Raw genomic sequence first — 22527 nt, 5'->3', positions numbered from 1 at the left:
GAATATAAAGTTTGTTGGTGGTTCACACTGGACGAGCGGAAATGGTAGAGCTGCCTGCATTTCAATAGGAGTTCCACACTGTTTTAAGGAAAATTAGCATCACAGAGATATAAACGGTCTACTTTCTTGATTATTTCTTGACTGGAAAGAATCTGACCAATCAAAAGTGACGTCAACCCACGTGGAAACACGCACAGTATACGCATGTGCCCCACAACAAACCGCGTGGAGACGAGAAGTTAATTTATGAGCTGCAGCAATATCATTAAACAGTAAAAGACAAACACATCCATTAAAGACAATGCGTAGGTGAACATCACAGCGGCTCTACTTTAATGACAGCTGTCCATAAAAGATACAGTATGTCACGGTCTCTCAGGGAGGACCGCAGGGTGCGGGAGTTAAGGACCCAAGTGCAGCGCTCCTAGAGGCGGCTGACAGGACAAAAGGGATAGACAAGGATGTAGTCGAGGTCACGGGCGATGGTCAGGAACAAGAAGACTGAGCGAGAGATGGGACTGGGAGGGAACCAAGATACAGTATTAATAAATAATAATTACATTTGATTTTTATTGTACATATTAACTTGATTATTCACTCTATGATTTAAATAATACAGCTGTATATGAGAAAAGGTCCTGAAATCATGTCCATGGTGATGTTTACACTTTATATAAAACAAAAGTTTTTAAAATGGCATGTGTAATGACATCAACATTTATATTTATTATATATAATGAAAAAATGATTTTGTAGCCGCACTCTCACTTATTAGGTATTCATAGCCCTGATGATAACACAGTAGTGTCGAAAGGCTTTGTTATTCAATAAATTAAACTTTTGTAATAGAAGAGTCCTTTTTCATTTTATGTTTGCCTTATTTGGGCCAGCGCCTCATGGGAGTGAAGATGCTGCAGTGCACGGATGCTTTAAGTTATATTCAGATACAGGGCCGTATCGAGCCGCTGACCCTTTTCAGTCCCCTGTCGATTTTTCCTAAGTGCCCCCTTTGTCCCAATCGCCCTCCCCAAATCCACACCGATCTTCTGCAGATGGGAAGTTGGGCCGCACTTCGTAAGCACCCCCCCGGACCAAAGTGCCCCTTCGTTTTGTTTCAGCCACTGCACCCCGCACTGTGCAGTACTCTTATATATCATACTCTTATATATCATATATCATTTTGAGTTTTGAGATTCAAACCCAGTCTTCTGCAACATAGTGCAATAGATTACATTATACACATGTGATCACTACAGGGGTACATATTTTATATTATTTATTTTGTTTTGTGTATTATAATACAGCTGTTTGGGATATATGTGTGTGTGTGTGAACAGTGAGTTTGCTAAGAAAACTCAAAATTATTTATATAAATCCCCCAATGTTACCCCTTGTTAATACTGAATACACATGAAAGTAATATCCAGATATGTGCCTAATAACATTTATTTTTGTCGGACTTGGTTTTCTTCAAGATAAAATTGAGGTACTTGAGTACTCTTGAAAGTAGCTACTTTTTTACTTTTACTCAAGTACTGTTTGAATAGGAGAATTTTTATTTTTACCGGAGTAAGTATTTGATAAAATATTTTTACTTTTACTAGAGTATGACTTCCAAAACTTTTTACACCCAACACACGAGTGTTAATCACCTATAAACTAACACAAACCAGAAACACCGTCCGCACGTGGCAGGCAGTGTGTAAGTGAGCTGTGAGAGGCGGTTTGATTTCAGTGGCGCTGCAGGTGGTGTTGAGATGCCCAGTGTGTGGCTGGGGAGGGAGCTGAACACACGTCACACTGGGACACAAACACCCCAGCCACTACAGCGACCCCTGAGCAGGGCGGTGTTCAGAACCTCTCTGTCTCTCCCCCTCTCTGTGTGCTCAGGCTCACGTGTCGTTCTCCCCCATCCCAGAGCAGCAGAGGAGCTGTATGGGTCACCCCACCAACTAACCTGAACCTATGACTCTTTGACACGTCCCTCGCTCCATTCCCCACCCCCAGCATCCCCACCCCCACACCAGCAGGGCTCTTGGCTGACTTCGGCCTCAGACGGCAGTTGCAGCGCACCCTGTTGCCCCCCCCCCCCCCCCAGCACTGCCACATCTGTGTGCCTGGCAGTCGTGGCAGCTGGGCAGGTTCAGACTGCTGATGACCACCCGCCAGGGCATAGGGCATCCCCGACAACCCTGCCTGACATGCCTGTGCACTGGGAAGGGTGCGCTCAGCCCCATTGGTCTTCAGAGAGAAAGAGAGAGAGAAAAAAAAAGAAACAAACAAACAGAGGGAGTGAGAGAGAGAGAAGGAGGGAGAAACCCTTCCTGTTCATCTCTAATACTGTCCTTAACTATTACTGGCCAGTTACTTGCACTGGTTATTAAAGATGAATTAATATTTCTGGTCAGTTACTCTTACTGGTGAAGTAGAGACCTGGTGTTTGAAAGTGCCTGTGTCCAGACAGGATCATCTCCCACCTGGTTTTACAGACACAACAAAATAAGTCAATAACACAAATCTCCCACAAAAATATGTTTATTCATTTTTTTTCCTATTATATTGCTAATTACATTTTTCCAGTGACCCAGATGTATTTTCCCCTCCAATGCCAAGTTAAACACAGTATTATTATTATTATTATTATTATTATTATTATTATTATTATTATTATTATTATTAGTAGTAGTAGTAGTAGTAGTAGTAGTAGTAGTAGGATTATATGAGTTAAAACTATATAAGACAGTCCCGGAGCTGTCAGGACAGCCCAGTCTCCAGTCAGGCAGTCAGTCGGGCAGCCCCCGGTTCAGAGGGGTCCTGTCACAGACTGGCGGAGACGTAGGCAGCCGGGTCCCGCAGCAGTCCAGTGGGGGGCACCAGCCAGCAGTCCACCTTCTGTCTGGACAGGGTGCTGTAGTCCACACTCCTGGCACTGAGAAACAGCACGACACACACAGACACACAAGATCACACATTTAAAACAAAATGCATGAAAAAAACTAACAAACCTGGCCCTAACACTGCAATTTACCACAGAATTAAGTCTGAACGATGTGACTGTGATAAAGAGCGACCGGCCGTCCGAGTCACACAGCGTCTCTGCCACTGGACTCCCAGGTAGGAAACTCAACCCACAGCCCAGATGGAGTGGCCTCTCCTCGGCCCGTGCCGTGCGCTCGGTCACTACGGTTGTGTCTGCCGGCCCTGAGTGCGGAGGCCGTGTTTACCTCGTGGCGTCCAGGACGTTTCCCCTCACTTCGATCCTGGCCGAGCGCGACGAGGAGTCCTTCACTTCGTAGGAGATGTTGTCCTGGAACTGACCTGCAGGGGCCGGAGGAGAGCGGGGCAGAGTCAGCGTCTCTCTGGGGGGGTGCAAGGGCAGCCCTGTACCATGGTTAGGATGCCCCAGTCCCTGCACCTGACCCCCTGATCCACACCTCCCAATGCACCGCACAACACTGTACTACACTTTACCGCACAGCGCCGTTCCTCACTCGGGGCAGGACGCACTCTCTCACCTATCAGTCCGCCGGTGCCGCTGCTGTAGGCGTGGTCCTTCACCCGAGCCCACAGGTGGGTTCTGGACTGCAGCTGGTGCACCAGGACCTCAACACTCGAGTCGCCCGTGGTCACGGTGAGCACCCGGCCGGCCACAGACACCGAGAGACTGCAACAGCAGAACGACAACACCGGCGGGTCAGAGCGACGAAGGGGAGACACACGGCTGCGGTGTAGAAAACCTGCCCCTCCTGAATCAGGGTCCTGAATTAATTGGTTTTGTCTTGTAAACCACTGACTGACACACCGACTGACTAACTGACACACTGACACACTGACACACTGACACTGATACACTCATGCAATGATTGATTGACAGACTGACTGGAGGGGCTGGACAGTACCTGTCAGAGGTGTAGCTGACATCGGGCCAGGGCCAGGTCTGGACAGTAGCCGTGTGGAGCAGGGTGACCTCCAGGGCGCTGGCTCTGATCACCACCGAGGGTGAGATCTGAATCTTGATCCGCGAGAAAGAGCCCCTGCTCTGGGCGCCCACCTCCGCGAAGATGGCCAACCCTGGAACGGCATCAAGCACTCGGTCACGCCACCGGGCCGCCTGTGTCATTGTGTCAGCGTTTAAAATGACTGTGTGACTGTGTAGTTGTCTAACTGATTGTGTCAGTGTGTCGGTGTGTGTGTGGCAAACCTGTGGTCGGCTCTTGGAACAGGAGGAGGGTCTGGCCCGGGGAGACGGGCATGTCGAAGCACAGCGGGAGCACTTGGACCTTCGAGGGGACCAGGAACCGCACAGAGAGGGGGGGCTCTGAGGAACAGGACACAGCGCAGGCAGGCAAGTGGAAAACTGAGCACACACTGCGGTAACCGCACTACAGTACACAGTCACACAACTATACTACACTCTACTACAGTACACACCACTATACTGCACGATACTACAGAACCCTGCACTATACTGCATGATACTACAGTACACTGCACTATACTAGAGAACACTGCACTATTCTACACTATACTACAGTACACTGCACTACAGTAGAGAACAGTGCACTATACTACATTATACTACAGAACACTGCACTATACTACACTGTACTGCAGAGCACTGCACTATACTACACTATAGCAGTGTGCAGTAGTGGTCAGGGCTCTGGAGTCTGGAGTGGAGGGTCGTGGGTTCAATCGCAGTTGGGGGGCACTGCTGTTGTACCCATGATTGCTCCAGTAAATGCCCAGCTGTATAAATATAAATGGGTAAAATGTAAAATTAATGTGATATATGTAAGTCACCATGGATATGGGTGTCTGCTAAGACATCGAGTAATAATAATAATATACTACAGTACACTGGACTATAATACAGTATACTGTACAGCACTGCACTACACTTTTAAAATGGCAATCTCTAAACTCCCCCCATTACCTGGTGATGGAACTACTGTAGCCAATACTGAAAGGAGAGAGAGAGAGAGAGAGAGAGAGAGAGAGAGAGAGAGAGAGAGAGAGAGAGAGAGAGAGAGAGAGAGAGAGAGAGAGAGAGAGATGATTCTCTCAAAAAACAAGGTCCAAGTCTAACACAATGGTCTACAATTTTAGAAAAGCAAACCTTGAAGGTATGAGGCGGCACTTAGAAGAGGTAGACTGGAGCACACTGGATACAGAGTCAGTTGAAAATGGATGGGTATATTTTAAGAATATACTAGTTGAGGCTCAGGAGCAATTTTTACAAAAACTTAGGAAATTGAGGACCAAAAAACACTGGACAAAATGGTATAACTCCCCTAATCTCTCCTTTTCTCCCTCTCTCTCTCTCTGAACCTTTTCTCTTTCAAAAGTAACTTCCTGCCATCTCTGTCTCTCTCTCCACCACCGCTCTCTCGTTGTGTTCATCTGCCTCTTCCTGCACTGAATTATACTGTATTATACTGCACTACATTTTACTATACTGCTGTACTATTATACTGCACTAAATTATTCTGTATTATATTATACCACAATGTAGTACATTATACTGCACTGCATTGTACTGTCATATACTGCACTGTACTGCATTGTACTGTAATATACTGCACGGTGTGGTGGCTACGCTGTCAAGGGTGCTGAGAGCAGCGCTGCGCTGTGGGGGTCTCGGGGTGGCAGGGTAGTGCAGTGCCAGCCTGGCTCGTGTCTTGTCTCAGCGCCTGTCTGTGGGCGCAGTGAAGGAGGGCTGACATTTCTCACCTGGTGGATGATCCAAGATCCCTGAGGAAGAAAATATCACATCGAATGAAGCCTCCTCTGAGACACGTCTGTTTAGAGCCAGAGAAACGACTGACTTGACTCGTGTGAATTCACTTCAACACTTCAGATCAACTCTTATTCTCTCAGAGAAGATCAACACACACACACACACACACACACACACATATATATATATACTGTACATATACACATGTAGAAAACTGGATTACATCTCAGACACTGATGAACTCCCCTGATATCTCTCCTCAATTGTGATATCTCTCTCATTGTGTTAATCTGCCTCTTCCTGCACTGAACTATACTGTATTATACTGCACTGTATTGTACCATAGTATACTGCATTATACTGTATTATATTATACTGCACTGTACTATGCTGTATTATACTGCACTGTATTGTAACATAGTATACTGCACTATACTGTATTATACTGCACTGTATTGTACCATAGTATACTGCATTATACTGTATTATACTGCACTGGACTGTACTTATGTTTCACTCTGCTGGACGGCACTGTGCTTCACAAGAAAAAAGTTTCTCACTTGGGTCAGGAAAAGGGCGGGGTCCTGAGGAACAAAACAGAGAACAGAATTACCTCTTCTGGGAAACTATTCTAGAAACTATCATAACAAAGCGGCACTGTTTATGTATTTATACGTGTATAGTATGTATGTGTGTATGTATGTATTTATACATGTATAGTATGTATGTGTGTATGTATGTATTTATACATATATAGTATGTATGTATGTATTTATTTATACATGTATAGTATGTATGTATGTATTTATCAGAAGGGCTTTTCCTAGGCCCATGTAAAACACACACTTTCCAAGAAACACACAGTAACAGCGCCGCAGCACGGATATGGAGTCTGTGAGCCTCACCAGAGCACTATGTGAACTAGGAGAATGGGCTCCGATACACGGATCTGCCTGCAGGGCAGAATACTGACATGCGGAACAGGATTTCTGTCCACATTATCCATACTGTTTTATACTGCACTGCACTATACTGTACTGTATTTTACTTCAATGAACTATACTGTAGTATACTGCACTGAACTATACTGTTGTGCTATTTTATACTGCACTGAATTACACTATACTATAGTGTATTTTACCATAGTATACTGTATTATACTGCACTGAACTATACTGTAGTATACTGCACTATACTATACTGTTGTACTATTTTATACTGCACTGAACTACACTATACTACACTACAAAATATACTCTATGATTCTGCACTGTATTGTACCATATTATACTGCACCTATACCGTATTATATTATACTGCACTGGACTGTACTCATGTTTCACTCAACTGAACGGCACTGTGCTTCACAAGACAACAGGGATGAAGTCTCTTACCTGAATACAAGTGGTATTCTTGGGGACAAAATAGAAAATTGGATTAGATCTCAGACACTGATAAACTCACACAGTATTTCACTCTCTCTCTGTCTGTCTCTGTTATCTGTGTCTCTTTCTCTCTCTGTGTGTCTCTCTCTCTCCCTCTCCCTGTCTCTCAATTCAATTCAATTTCAATGTAATGTGCTTTATTGACACGCTGAACACATTTGTATTGTCAAAGCAATTGGACATAAATACATATATGGAAAATAAATACTATAATTATCACAATGTATTAAAGTACAGAAAAAACTAAAATAAATAAAATATAAATTATTTGAAAGAAAGAAAATAGATTTACTATTTTCAGATTACTTTTGATTTGATTTCAAACACAGAAATACAAGGACATACATTACAAACGAGTATTTACACTTCCTCTACAGCTGCTGTTCGTGTGTCACCTCAGGCTGTGGCAGCAGCGACATACTGGGGGCTGTGTGTCCCTCCCCAAAAATTGGGTGGGCCTTTATTATTTTATTAAAGAATGTGTCCCTTATTTGGGCATATTTACTGCAGTGCAGGAAGAAGTACATCTCTGTGTCCACCTCTCCCGTCTCTCAGTGACCACACTGTCCTCTCTGTCTGGACCTCTCCTGTCTCGCAGTGACCACAGCGCCGCTCCTCTCTGGGCAGCCAGCTCTGCCTGTGTCGGCCCGTCTCTCTGGCCAGGCTGTGGTCACTGAGCCTGTACTGGGTCAGGATCCGTCTCTGCTTCGTATCTCTGACAGTGAAGAGAGACTCTGCCAGGTTGGACTCTCTGTTTAGGGCCTGATAGCAATCCAGTTTACTTTGGGGTTTAGTTTCATTGTCCCAATGTTCCAGAGAGGAGGTTTTGGTTATATTTATGATTTGGTTGACTCTGATTGGGGGCAGGTAAGCAGTGCTGACCTGAAGCTGGTCTCTGTTCGCAGTATTAGCGGGGGTCAGTGCCGTGAGCTTCAGGGCCAGCTGACTCAGGGGACTCTTTTCAGGGCTGAGCTCTTGGGTTTGGAGAGCCTAGTACTGGAGTGTTGACTGAGTGGACCCCATACTTCACTACCGTACAGCGCAATGGGCTGGATCACACTGTCAGTTAGTTTGAGCCAGATTTTGACTGGAATATTAATGTTATAGAATCTTCTTCTGATTGCGTAGAAAGCTCTTCTTGCTTTGTCTTTGAGTGCCTTCACTGCCAGGTTAAAGCCCCTGAGTCAGGCCCAGGTGAGTGTAGTCTAAGGTGTGCTCTAGAGCAGTGTTGCCTACAGTGAAGTGGTATTTGTTTCCCTGAGGTCTGGCCTTTTTTTGAAAGATCATTATTTTTATCTTCATGTTTACTGCCAGGACCCAGGACTGACAGTACTGCTCTAGCAGGGCCCGGTTCTGTTGAAGTCTGCATAGAGCAGGAACTTGACTTCGGTGTCATTTAGGGTGAGGCCAGGGGCATCAGACCGCTCCAACACTGTTGCCAACTCGTTGATGTACTGTAGATGTTGAACAGTGTTGGGCTCAGACTGCAGACCTGCCTCACTCCCCGCCCCTGAGTGAAGAACTCTGTTCTTTCATTGCCAATTTTTACTGCACATTGATGTTATTATATCTGTAGGAGCCAAATGTGTACAAATAATTATTTATATATATACACTCACCTAAAGGATTATTAGGAACACCATACTAATACTGTGTTTGACCCCCTTTCGCCTTCAGAACTGCCTTAATTCTACGTGGCATTGATTCAACAAGGTGCTGAAAGCATTCTTTAGAAATGTTGGCCCATATTGATAGGATAGCATCTTGCAGTTGATGGAGATTTGTGGGATGCACATCCAGGGCACGAAGCTCCCGTTCCACCACATCCCAAAGATGCTCTATTGGGTTGAGATCTGGTGACTGTGGGGGCCAGTTTAGTACAGTGAACTCATTGTCATGTTCAAGAAACCAATTTGAAATGAGTCGACCTTTGTGACATGGTGCATTATCCTGCTGGAAGTAGCCATCAGAGGATGGGTACATGGTGGTCATAAAGAGATGGACATGGTCAGAAACAATGCTCAGGTAGGCCGTGGCATTTAAACGATGCCCAATTGGCACTAAGGGGCCTAAAGTGTGCCAAGAAAACATCCCCCACACCATTACACCACCACCACCAGCCTGCACAGTGGTAACAAGGAATGATGGATCCATGTTCTCATTCTGTTTACGCCAAATTCTGACTCTACCATCTGAATGTCTCAACAGAAATCGAGACTCATCAGACCAGACAACATTTTTCCAGTTTTCAACTGTCCAATTTTGGTGAGCTTGTGCAAATTGTAGCCTCTTTTTCCTATTTGTAGTGGAGATGAGTGGTACCCGGTGGGGTCTTCTGCTGTTGTAGCCCATCCGCCTCAAGGTTGTACGTGTTGTGGCTTCACAAATGCTTTGCTGCATACCTCGGTTGTAACGAGTGGTTATTTCAGTCAAAGTTGCTCTTCTATCAGCTTGAATCAGTCGACCCATTCTCCTCTGACCTCTAGCATCAACAAGGCATTTTCGCCCACAGGACTGCCGCATACTGGATGTTTTTCCCTTTTCACACCATTCTTTGTAAACCCTAGAAATGGTTGTGCGTGAAAATCCCAGTAACTGAGCAGATTGTGAAATACTCAGACCGGCCCGTCTGGCACCAACAACCATGCCACGCTCAAAATTGCTTAAATCACCTTTCTTTCCCATTCAGACATTCAGTTTGGAGTTCAGGAGATTGTCTTGACCAGGACCACACCCCTAAATGCATTGAAGCAACTGCCATGTGATTGGTTGGTTAGATAATTGCATTAATGAGAAATTGAACAGGTGTTCCTAATAATCCTTTAGGTGAGTGTATATATATATATATATATATATATATATATATATATATATATATATATATATATACATATATATATATATATAATGTTGTTATGAACTATATTTTGATGGGCTTTTGCTTCCCATTTGTTGATTAATTATTATCTGGACACTCGCTGCTGGAGATGAGTGACAGCTTGACCACACCCAGTATTTTGGGAAGCCAAGCCCATATGAGGAAGTAATGGGGAGAAGTGAATCATGGCAGGCCTAGCAGTAGTGGAAGCTACAGTTTTTTAACCTCTTGTCTCCTACTCTAAAACTCTATCCTTCTCCTTCTCCTCTTATCTTTATTTATATATTTACTTACGTTTTCTTCGATTATATCACAATGAATTACGGATTGTACAAATTCATTGCAAGTGATGTTTACTAAAAGAAAGACGGCGTCTTTAGGAATGGAACACTGACTGAGCCACGAAAGGAAGAACAACAGGACAGGTGCGTTGAACATTTACCAACTATTGCTGGGGCCGTAGTGGTTTAAATTGGCTTAGAAGTCATTAAATATCATAGACTTTACCCCCGACACCACTTTGAAGAATTCTGTAATAAAGTCCCTCGTGCCGAATGGAATTAAATGCCTTTTTGAAATCAATGAAACAGGCAAAGATTTTGCCTTTACTTTTATGGTGGACATGTGTCTATGAGGGTGTGTGGGGTGTAGATATGATCAGTGGTGCAGTGTTTTGGGAGGAAGCCAATCTGACTCTGACTCAGGACCCTGTGTGGTGAGGAAGGCCAGTATCCGGGCGTTAATGATACTGCAGAACATAAGAGTGTTTTGTTTGTGTGTTTCCGTTTTTTCTTTTTAAGGGTGTGTTTGTAGTGTTTTAGGGTCTCACAGTACTGCTGGCGTAGTTCTGTGTCTTGTGGTTGATGGTGTTTTTGATTGGATAGGTGCCTTAAATTTGTTCATATTGATTTACACTCATCATCAAACCATGTCTGTGTGTGTTTGTGATTCTGGTTTATCTTTTTCTTTGTCTTTTTAAGATTTGCCATTTTGGCTGTGATTTGAAATATTTAATTGATATCATTAATGGCCATATTTAATCCTGTCACATCAGGCTGGCACTGTGAGCTGAGGAAAGTGTTGATGTCGGTTATTTCTGTGGAACTGATTGCTTTGTTAAATTCCTCTGTGCTGTTAGGAGCCCATCTGTATGTTTGATTAAGGATGTACAGCTTACTGGGCTGTCTGTGTGTTGCTGGCCTGACTTCTTCTCTTCAGGAACACAGTGGTCTGATAGGGAGGTTTGCTGCCTGACAGTGAATGCACATTGACCCTCACCTACCGCTGTCTCGACCACACTGCACCAAGCTACCTTCAGTCCCTCGTCTCTCCATACATCCCCTCCAGATCACTGTGCTTTTCTGGTGCCAGAAGACTAACTCTAACTCCTCTCCACTCTCCTTCCTCCAGAGCTGCTCCTTCTCATCCCTGGCCACTAAATGGTGGAACGACCTGCCCACCGAAGTCAAAACAGCAGAGTCCTTGACCTCCTTCCAGTGCTTACTCAAGACGCATCTTTTAAGACAGTACTTGTAATATTAGTCCTTTTAATCCCCGTTAGATAGCACTTCATAGCATTTTATCATGCTTCTCGTGTTCTTGATTGTTTTCCTCCTTGCTCCCTTTCCCATAGCACTCGACTGTGACCTTACATCTTGAAGGCACTTAGCTTTTACCGTCCAGGATGTAGGACCTCACTTACTGCACTTGCCTGTGTAAATTGGAAGTTGTAAAATGTATTATATCTTGAATTGCTTTGTTTAATGTAAATTTGGATTTGTAATGTTTGATGCCTTGTACTTAACTGTATATTTACACTTTGTTTTGCGCTTATGTTGTAAGTCGCCCTGGATAAGGGCGTCTGCCAAGAAATACAAATAATAATAATAATAATGAAGGAGGGGTCCATGTCAATGAGGGTGTAGTCCACTACACTATTCCCAAGAGCTCTCTCTCTCTGTGTGTCTGAACCTTTTCTGTCTATGCTGTACTGATTTTCTCACTGTCTGTCTCCTTAATTAGTTAAATAACAGAAGGAAAAGTTTCTCACCTGAGTCTGGAAGAGGGAAGTTTGCTGAGGAACAAAACAGAGAACAGAATTACCTCTTCTGGGAAACTATTTTAGAAACTATCATAACAAAGCGGTGCTGTTTATGTGTTTATGTATTTATGTATTTATACATGTATGTATGTGTGTATATATTTATATATGTATCTATGTATGCATTTCTACGTGTTTAGTATGTATGTATGTATGTATGTATGTATGTATTTATACATGTTTAGTATGTATGTGTGCATGTATGTTTGAATGTACAGTGAGGGAAAAAAGTATTTGATCCCCTGCTGATTTTGTACGTTTGCCCACTGACAAAGAAATGATCAGTCTATCATTTTAATGGTAGGTGTATTTTAACAGTGAGAGACAGAATAACAGCAAAAAAATCCAGAAAAACGCATTTCAAAAAAGTTATAAATTGATTTGCATTTGAATGAGGGAAATAAGTATTTGATCCCCTATCAATCAGCAAGATTTCTGGCTCCCAGGTGTCTTTTATACAGGTAACGAGCTGAGATTAGGAGCACTCGGGAGTGCTCCTAATCTCGGCTCGTTACCTGTATAAAAGACACCTGTCCACAAGCAATCAATCAATCAGATTCCAAACTCTCTACCATGGCCAAGACCAAAGAGCTGTCCAAGGATGTCAGGGACAAGATTGTAGACCTACACAAGGCTGGAATGGGCTACAAGACCATCGCCAAGCAGCTTGGTGAGAAGGTGACAACAGTTGGTGCGATTATTCGCAAATGGAAGAAACACAAAATAACTGTCAGTCTCCCTCGATCTGGGGCTCCATGCAAGATCTCACCTCGTGGAGTTTCAATGATCATGAGAACGGTGAGGAATCAGCCCAGAACTACACAGGAGAATCTTGTTAATGATCTCAAGGCAGCTGGGACCATAGTCACCAAGAAAACAATTGGTAACACACTATGCCGTGAAGGACTGAAATCCTGCAGCGCCCACAAGGTCCCCCTGCTCAAGAAAGCACATGTACAGGCCCGTCTGAAGTTTGCCAATGAGCATCTGAATGATTCAGAGGAGAACTGGGTGAAAGTGTTGTGGTCAGATGAGACCAAAATCGAGCTCTTTGGCATCAACCCAACTCGCCGTGTTTGGAGGAGGAGGAATGACCCCAAGAACACCATCCCCACCGTCAAACATGGAGGTGGAAACATTATGCTTTGGGGGTGTTTTTCTGCTAAGGGGACAGGACAACTGCACCGCATCAAAGGGACGATGGACGGGGCCATGTACCGTCAAATCTTGGGTGAGAACCTCCTTCCCGCAGCCAGGGCATTGAAAATGGGTTGTGGATGGGTATTCCAGCATGACAATGACCCAAAACACACAGCCAAGGCAACAAAGGAGTGGCTCAAGAAGAAGCACATTAAGGTCCTGGAGTGGCCTAGCCAGTCTCCAGACCTTAATCCCATAGAAAATCTGTGGAGGGAGCTGAAGGTTCGAGTTGCCAAACGTCAGCCTCGAAACCTTAATGACTTGGAGAGGATCTGCAAAGAGGAGTGGGACAAAATCCCTCCTGAGATGTGTGCAAACCTGGTGGCCAACTACAAGAAACGTCTGACCTCTGTGATTGCCAACAAGGGGTTTGCCACCAAGTACTATGTCGAAGGGGTCAAATACTTATTTCCCTCATTAACATGCAAATCAATTTATAACTTTTTTGAAATGCGTTTTTCTGGATTTTTTTGTTGTTGTTCTGTCTCTCAATGTTAAAATACACCTACCATTCAAATTATAGACTGATCATTTCTTTGTCAGTGGGCAAACGTACAAAATCAGCAGGGGATCAAATACTTTTTTCCCTCACTGTATACCCTAACATCCTGTTTGCCTTTTTATTGCTTCCCCACATTGTTTGGATGGAGAAAGTGAGGAGTCCACATAGACTCCTAGGTCTTTCTCATGCGTTACTTCATCTAGATCCGTTCCTCCCATAGTGTCATTATAGTGGACATTTTTGTTACCTGCATGTATTACCTTGCACTTGTCCACATTGAATTTCATCTGCCAGGTGTTGCCCACAACTGAATATTATCTGAATCCCTTTGAATAGCCTGTGCTGCCGAGATTGTATCTGCTGAGCCACCTATTTTATTATCATCTGCAAATGTGACAAGTTTGCTAACTATCCCACAGTCCAGATCATTAATATATATTAGAAAAAGCACAGGCCTGAGTACTGATCCCTGTGGAACTCCACTAACAACCTCACTCCAGTTAGAAGCAACTCCTCTAACCGACACCCTAATAAATTAGTAAGACATGATCTGCCTCGTCTAAACCCATGTTGACTATCTCCAAGAATATGGTTTTCATTAAGATGCTCCTCTATTTTCTGTCTAATCATTTTTTCCAACATTTCACAGGTGATGCAGGTGAGACTGATTGGTCTTTAATTTCCTGGCTCAGTTTTGTCCTCTTTCTTGTGGATTGGTATGACATTTGCTGTCTTCCAGTCAGTTGGCACATCCCCTGTTCTAAGTGTCATTTGGAATATTTGAGTTAGCGGCCTATAAATAATTTCCCTCATTTCTTTAAGTACTGTTGGAAATATCCCATCTGGCCCAGGTGATTTGTTTGTTTTTAATTCTGCTAGTGCCTTTAGTACCTCCTCCTCCTTTATCCTGGTCTCTCTTAGGGTTTGACTGGACTGATTGTTAACCTGTGGCATGTTATCTGTCTTTTCTTTTGTAAAAACCTCTGTGAAATACTCATTTAGAACATTTGCCACATCTTGTTCATTTTCCAAGATACCTCCATTTTTGCCCTTTATCTGTTTCACTTCCTCCTTTATTGACCTCTTGCTGTTGTAGTATTGAAAAAAGCTCTTTATGGTTATATTCATCGCATTCACCACCTGTGAGCCTCTATGTTCATCATTTTAAAGTCACCAAGTGGCGTTCAGACAACTGTAAATCCAGCGAGGAAAAAAAGCTGGTGAGACTCACCACGAACATAGCCAGTGTTTGAATGTCCACCGCGGCCTGCGACTGTGGGAGACCAAATTGAACAGATTAGTGACCGTAGAGAGCGCAAGTCACATCACAGATGGTATTAACTCTGCTAATCATATTATAATTAGAAATAGTAAAATTTAATAATACTGTGAAGCATATGATATAATGCTATTTTAAAAGTAATATACATGTTATATTTTAAAATCGGGAAAATACAGTAGAAAATTGATATTAAAAACACTAGTGACATGTTTTTAAGTTGTAAACAGTAGTAGAGAAAACAAGAGTAGCTTGAAGGAGAACTGAAATAAACCATTTTGTCAAAGAGTGGGGTGTATTTAATTTGTTTTTAACCGTATTTTCTACTGTTTTAGATGCTGTTTACGCTAGGCTGGGGAACGTGTCCGGCTGTGAACCCCTCTATGAATTTCCCTGCAGCTGCAGGAGCCGCACAACTCGTCGCCATGTTTGTTCACCAAACTGTGATTTTAATCCCCTCACTGGTTAATGTACTTCTGCCGACACGGTAGTGGTCGATTTGACTACTACATCGTGACAGTGGCTATCAAACACGCACAGAAATCAGCTCTGAGTTTGAGAACCAACTGCAGATGAAACATAGAAGTAACATTACGAATATGTCTTTCTCGCCTAAAAACTTGCTTACGTTTTTTCCGGACAGCCCTCTTGGATCCAGTATCTGCTACATCCAACATCCGGCGATGAAATATTAAGAAAATAAAAACAAATCAATTAATACGAGATCATGCTATGGAAGAAAAAATACACTGAGTTTTGTTTTTTGATACCATAACTATAATTATGCGATTTATATTTTGTATCGAAGACTGTAAAAACGCAGTCTATTTTTGAATGTTCCCAAATTGTCTCTAGCCACATCGCTGGGGAGTTTGTTCAGATTGTGACGCCTCTCTGTGTTACTAATATGCTTGTGATTATTGTACATATTATTATTAAACATTATTATTGAACATAGATCTGTATGTTACACAAGCCATAGTGTATAAACTCTCAGCTAGTTTCAATTAAGAGTACATTTAATGAGACGTGTGTCCCGGGAAGAGTCCTGTGTTGGGGACGGGTTCAAGAGACACGTTTGCTTGACCGGGAATGAAATGTGGCAGCTGCTGCTGAGTTTTCACTTTCTTTTCTTGTCACACAAGCCCAATACATCTGACCATGCACTGCTCGGTGAATGTGTCTCTGGTTCCACAGGCTGAGAGCAGTTGTCAGTTTTCTTACCCTGTATTTTTTAGGTGGGTGGGTCCATCAACAGAGTGTGCAAACGTTCTAGTTGATATCACACACTTGCTTACCCGATGCTCCCTGAACGAGCAGTGTTTTCACCTGGCTTGACAAGAACTCCTTCTCACCGAAGTGCCATCACAAGTTGCCCTTTTCATGAATATTCATGAGCATTCAACTACACAATCCTCGACTTCATTACACAACTTGGATGCATCTTTTTGCAAAGAGGGGGACAATCCAACAGGTTTGGCATTGAGGACTGCCCCCCACATGTCCGGTCCCGTCTGTTAATGACCTGTGAGGTGCTTGCTGTATTGTGCTAATTGTATTAGTAATGGTAAGATTCAAAGAAAAGTCACCCTGTAGGCCAATGTATTTGTTATTATCATCAGATCATCTGTTAATCAGTCGCTAATTGAAAGGTATCTATTGATCCTGCAGGAGCCCCTCGAGGCCTCAGCCGCACAGCCTTCATGTGGTCGGTTCCTGCTGACCTGCCTGAAGTGTCGGTGCGTTAAATGAGAAAAGTAAATCGGAACAGATCACTGTTATTGGATAAATCAACCGTATGGGCAGAATTCACAGGTCACAGGCGGTAAAGAGAGATGGTGTCTCGGTTTTCGTCTCTTACCAGAGCCTGATCCTAGTGGTCCTTGTGGCCCTTGTGGCATTCCTGGAAGGAATTGATTATTTACAATCATAACAATTATTATTATCAATAGTAATTGTTATTAGAACAAAAACAACAACAACATCAAAAATGTGTGACTGACAACTCAATCCAAGGCAACTCCCTTTCACCCACACAATGTGGAAACGCACAAAGTGGTCATTACATCTGGTATTTTTCTCTCTCTCTCCCCACCTGCCCTCTCATTGTGTCTGTCTGCTCCCCCTCTCTTTCTCTCCCTCTATCTGTCCAGAGAAAATTGAATGTTACATACTTCTCGGTTGACTTGGAAGCATTATAAGATAAATCAGTTGTGAGGTCAGAGGTCACAACACAAGAGCCCATTGTTCTTAACAATCATGTGATCAATTTATTTAATCATTTAATGTTTTCACCTGATTGATATCTTAACCTAAATTGATTAGCAGTGAACTAGACAAGAGAAACCCCTAATAAAATAACTGTCCCCCTCACCTCACTCTATCCCACCTCTCTTACTTTCACTCCCTCTATTCCTCTCACCCCCTATTCTTCTCTCCCACTTTCTATTCCTCTCACCCACTATCTATATTCTTCACTCCCTCTCTCTATTCCTCTCTTCATTCTATTTCCCTCCCCTTTGCAGATTTGTTAAAAATAATGTGGAATGTCACTCACTGTGATGAAATCTCCTGTGACCTATTTTTTTTTTAAAAGGGTGACAAAAAAAGAAGAGAAATGTAATTAAGTAATTGATTCAATTAAGCATTCAACTAGGACTGTGTTTAAAGGTGTAAAGTTCCCTTTCATGCTGAGCAGGAATTGAGATTAATTGAATTTAAAGGACACAGCCTCTCACCACTGGACTTCGTGAAGGACATGTCTCTATTTGTTTCTTCCAGGTCTTGCTCCTCCTTGGGCTTCTCAGCCACCTGGGGTCCAGAGCTCTGCCCGTCCTCAGGCTTGGTCACCACCATGGAGGTCAGCGGGGTCACGAAGTTGTACTGTATGGAGAGTTCAAGGGCCCGGCCACGGACCTGTGCCTTCTCCTGATCACTGACCAGCAGCCTGGAAATCAATCAATCAATCAATCAATCAATCCATCCATCAATCAATCAATCAAATTAGGAACTGTCACAGCAAGGCTAACTTGAGCCAAAGCTGGATTTGGCAAATAGGGAGGAAAGAGGAGAGAGGAGAGAGGAAGGTGGGATGGGAGCAGGAGGAAGCTGCGCTGCTCTGGACCCGCGGCTGATGCTGGAGGCCCCTCACTCACTCTCTCTCCAGCAGCTGCTGCACGGTGAGGTAGGCCCACAGGCGCTCGATGTACTGCCCGAAGATGTACTGCTCGTCCTGGAAGCCCGTCTCCGGCGCCACTGGGGCCTCCAGGCGGAACATCTCCTTGGCATTGCTCTGCACAGAGGACAGGTCAGTGACTGGACTGGGATACAGGCAGTGGAGTTGTGCAGTGTGGTGCAGAGTTGTGCAGTGTGGTACTGCAGTGTGGTGCAGTGTGGTAGTGTGGTGCAGAGTGGTGCAGTGTGGTACAGTGTGGTGCCGTGTGGTGCAGAGTTGTGTAGTCAGTCTAGAATCCCACACTGTCCTCGTCTCCTCTACATATCATACTGTTGTTATCTTGACGACACTGTCTAGGACTGTTAGTTCCTCACTGTCCCCCCTGCCGGAGGGCCGGTCTGTCACCCAATACAATTCCTGATCACACTTAATTGCTCCACACCAACCCCTACACTACACTGTAGGGGTTGGTGTGGAGCAATTAAGTGTGATCAACGCCCCGCCCCCCTGATCTCTTAACGACCTATTTCACCTCACTAATGGGCTTAATCTGACCAATTTAACACCCCCCACAGTTCTAAAAGGTGCTGATTTAACCCCTATTTTCCCATATCCACCCACGCCCCCTGCCGTCTCTGCGCAGCCCCTGCTCTGACTCACAGACTGGGCCTGGACCTCTGACACCAGAGTGTCCAGACTGTTGTCGAGGAGGCGCCCGGCCACCACGATCTCGGAGCCGTTGTAGTATTGGCTGAAGGAGCTGCGGGTCAGGTTGGCCACGCCCTGATGCAGAAACAGCACCTCCACCTCCAGCAGCAGAGGAGTGGCCACTTCCTCATAGAAACCCTGCAGGGGCAGAACACACAGTCACATGCACACGCACACGCACATGCACATGCACACGCACACACACACGCACACACAAGTACCTTCAGCTGCAGAGCTGCGTCTGAGTGTGTGTAGATCCTGCGGGCCACGCCCCCGTTCTCCAGCGCCATCTTCTCCAGGAACTTGTAGTTGACATCGAAGCCGAAGCCGAGGCAGTAGAGCGTGTGTTTCTTCTGTATGGCCTGCCTCACATTGGCCTGGATCTGATCCAGATTAGTGACCCCTGCAGGGTCACAGTGCGGACAGTCAGAGCAGGACGCTCCACACACCTGAGTACCTGAGCTGTGTTCACCTGTACCTGTCTGTGCCTGAGCTGTGAACACCTGTGCCTGTCTTCATTAGAGCTGTGATCACCTGTACCTGTCTGTGCCTGAGCTGTGTTCACCTGTACCTGTCTGTGCCTGAACTGTGATCACCTGTACCTGTCTGTGCCTGAGCTGTGTTCACCTGTACCTGTCTGTGCCTGAGCTGTGTTCACCTGTACCTGTCTGTACCTGAGGTGGGATCTCCATCGGTCAGCAGGATGAGGATGGAGGCGCTGAACTCAGGGATGCTCTTGTCCTCCCTGGCCCTGGACAGCAGCTGGGCGCCCTGCATCACAGCCTCGTTGATGTCCGTGGCTGGAGAGACAGAGACAGAGAGCCACCCTCAGTCACTGTATTTACCATCAAGTCCATTGGTCTCTATACCAGTCAGTCTGTCAGCCGTCTGTCTGTCCAGATGAATGTCTGTATCAGTCTGTTTCTGTGTCTCTCTCCCTATCTATCACTCTTATCTGTCTCTCTGCCCATCTCTGACTCTGTCAGTGTCAGTCTGTGTATTTCCATCAGTTTGTCTGTCAGCCTGTTTCTGTCAGAGTCAGTCTGTGCCCACTGTCTCTCTGTGTCTCTGTCTCAATCTCTGTTTAGGTCAGTCTGTCTGTGTGTCTGTACACTGTGTAGACTGGGTGCGCTATGTCTCTCTCTGGCCCCAGCTCTGTATCAGTCAGTCTGTCTGTCTGTCTGTGCCCACTATGTGTCATTAAAACAAGCTTTAATGACATGACCTGTCTCTCTAAAGTGTTGCCAAAGCTTGTATAATACAGGAGTGATACATATAATCATAATCAATCAATACATTGATAAATAAATAAATAAATAAAATTAACTAAATATGTCTGTGCTCGCTATGTCTCTGTCTGTCTGTATCTTGGTATCTATCTGAATCCACCTGTCAGTCTGTGCTCGCTATGTCTATGTCAGTCTGCCTCTCTCAGCCTGTCTGTGTCTCTGCCAGCCTGGTGTCTGTGCCCCACTACGTGCCCTCTGTGCCCCCTCACCGCCTCGGGCAGTGATGCTCTTTACGAAGGCTCTGGCCTCCTCCAGGTTGCCAGGACTGGCCTTGACCAGCGTCTCCTTCCACAGGGACACACTGCTGTCGAACGAGATCAGCCCGAAGTGATCCTGCTCGTTGATGTCGCCCAGGATCTGCAGCAGAGCCTCGTGTGTCTGTGAGTGCAGGGAGAGATGGAGAGGGGGAGGAGGGAGGAGAGGAGGAGGAAAGGGAGGAGGGAGGGGAAGGGCGATTAAGAGAGAGGAGGAACATTCAGTCTTTCTAAATTGTATCAATGTCTCTATCTACCTGAGTGTGATTATGTGAGTGTAGTATAGTACAGTATAGTGTAGTAAAGTATAGTTTAGTAGAGTACAGTTGTGTTTAGTCAAGTATGAGCCAGTATAGTACAGTGCAGAATAGCGCAGTACAGTGCAGTATAGTGCAGTACCTGTATGATTTTGCTGCCGCTCATTGAGCCACTGCGGTCGATGACAAACACCACACTCTTGGGAATCCGTAAGTCGATGGTGGGAGCGAAGTAATGAACAAAATAGCCATTCACCACCTGAGAGAGAGAGGACAAATTAGCCATTCACCACCTGAGACAGAGAGAACAAAATAGCCATTCACCACCTGAGAGAGAGAGGACAAAATAGCCATTCACCACCTGAGAGAGAGAGAGGACAAATTAGCCATTCACCACCTGAGAGAGAGAGAGGACAAATTAGCCATTCACCACCTGAGAGAGAGAGGACAAAATAGCCATTCACCACCTGAGAGAGAGAGGACAAAATAGCCATTCACCACCTGACAGAGAGAGGACAAAATAGCCATTCACCACCTGAGAGAGAGAGGACAAAATACCTGCAGCTCTCCTGGCAGCTCCCTGCTGACGTCGTACTTGATGATGAGGTCACCGCTCAGCCCCCGGTCCCCGCAGTCCTTACACAGCCGCTGCTGCTCCTCCGAGGGCGAGAACAGCACGTGTGCCTGGGGTGGGGGGGCACAGTCAGGTGTCAGGAGCCAGGAGCCGGGGCTGAGCACTCGCCACAGAGCCAGGAGCAGCAGCAGTTACTGCAGTAGAAGCAGCAGCAGCAGTACAAGTACAAGTAGCAGCAGTACCCTTCACAGCATTAGTAGTAACAGCTAACAGTAGTAGTAGTAGGAGTATTAGTAGTAGCAGAGTAGCAATGTACAGTAATGGTCAGAGAAGCAGCTGCTGTGCTGGTAGTCACTGCAGGAGTAGTATTGGCTTAGTAGTAAAGACTATAGGAAGCAGAATCAGTGCTGGTGGCAGCAGCAGCAGTAGCACTTGTAGCAGCAGCAGTAGTAATAAGACAGTAATAACAACAGCCAGTAACAATAGAAACTGTAGCAGCAGTAATAAACAGTAGTAACAGCACCAATCTCATTTCTTCTCCCTGGCTGATCGAGACCAGGCCGGTTCTGGAGGTCAGTGCTGTGAGTGGACAGTACCGTTTTCTCGGTCAGTGTGGTCTGGACAACGCTGGACAGCTCGTTAGTAGTCAGTGCCCCCTGGGCCTCCAGAGAGCTGATGCCCTGCGGCTCGTAGATGCGAACACTGATCTGCAGGGAGGGACATGGGGTCAGAGGTCAGGGGTCAGTGAGCCTGCCTGTGAGAGGAGGCAGGGTCTTGATCTTAGTACCTCCTACAGCCCTGGCACTACTCACACCAGCTATACACACATACACACACTACATACACACTGCGCAGTGTGTCAGCCTGAGGCCAGGCACGTTGTTTGTGCTTTTTTAATGGATATGATCAACAATTATTGGTTTATAATCAAGTAAAAATGATAGAAACTGCAGTTGAAAAGGACTGTGGATTGTTGTGAACGTCTCTCTTCCTGGAGTGCATTGTGATGTCACATGGTCGACAGCCAATCAGATCAGTGGACCAGTGGATCATACTACGATAACTCAATACCGACATCATCAAGGTTCCCAGTTTTCTGTGATAAAAAAATAGAAAATCTGTGTT

General features: G+C 44.9%; 1 protein-coding gene across 3 annotated transcripts in view; it reads right to left on the bottom strand.

Moving 5' to 3' along the window:
* Nucleotides 1–2519: 2519 nt before the first annotated feature.
* The window catches only part of LOC136730408 (inter-alpha-trypsin inhibitor heavy chain H3), a 30868-nt gene continuing 10860 nt past the window's right edge, over nt 2520–22527 (bottom strand). For 2 of the 3 annotated variants that reach the window (XM_066697596.1, XM_066697597.1), the window contains exons 5-27: nt 21999–22109; nt 21387–21512; nt 20971–21087; nt 20527–20695; nt 19703–19828; nt 19250–19431; nt 18981–19166; nt 18301–18437; nt 17884–18092; nt 17703–17723; nt 17007–17048; nt 15774–15809; nt 15098–15139; nt 12114–12137; nt 7135–7152; nt 6301–6324; nt 5734–5754; nt 4937–4963; nt 4202–4318; nt 3900–4071; nt 3516–3664; nt 3225–3318; nt 2520–2929 (exon numbers count right to left, since the gene is read on the bottom strand). In XM_066697596.1, the coding sequence (XP_066553693.1) occupies nt 2818–2929; nt 3225–3318; nt 3516–3664; nt 3900–4071; nt 4202–4318; nt 4937–4963; nt 5734–5754; nt 6301–6324; nt 7135–7152; nt 12114–12137; nt 15098–15139; nt 15774–15809; nt 17007–17048; nt 17703–17723; nt 17884–18092; nt 18301–18437; nt 18981–19166; nt 19250–19431; nt 19703–19828; nt 20527–20695; nt 20971–21087; nt 21387–21512; nt 21999–22109 (2262 nt within the window). In that variant the 3' untranslated portion in view covers nt 2520–2817. The remainder of the gene's footprint in view (nt 2930–3224; nt 3319–3515; nt 3665–3899; nt 4072–4201; nt 4319–4936; nt 4964–5733; nt 5755–6300; nt 6325–7134; nt 7153–12113; nt 12138–15097; nt 15140–15773; nt 15810–17006; nt 17049–17702; nt 17724–17883; nt 18093–18300; nt 18438–18980; nt 19167–19249; nt 19432–19702; nt 19829–20526; nt 20696–20970; nt 21088–21386; nt 21513–21998; nt 22110–22527) is intronic. The other variant, XM_066697598.1, reaches the window with a different exon arrangement.

Source organism: Amia ocellicauda, chromosome 3 (genome assembly GCF_036373705.1).
Source record: "Amia ocellicauda isolate fAmiCal2 chromosome 3, fAmiCal2.hap1, whole genome shotgun sequence".
Lineage (NCBI taxonomy): Eukaryota > Metazoa > Chordata > Actinopteri > Amiiformes > Amiidae > Amia > Amia ocellicauda.
Note: the sequence above shows the minus strand (reverse complement) of the source record. Positions and strands in the feature narration are given on the sequence as shown.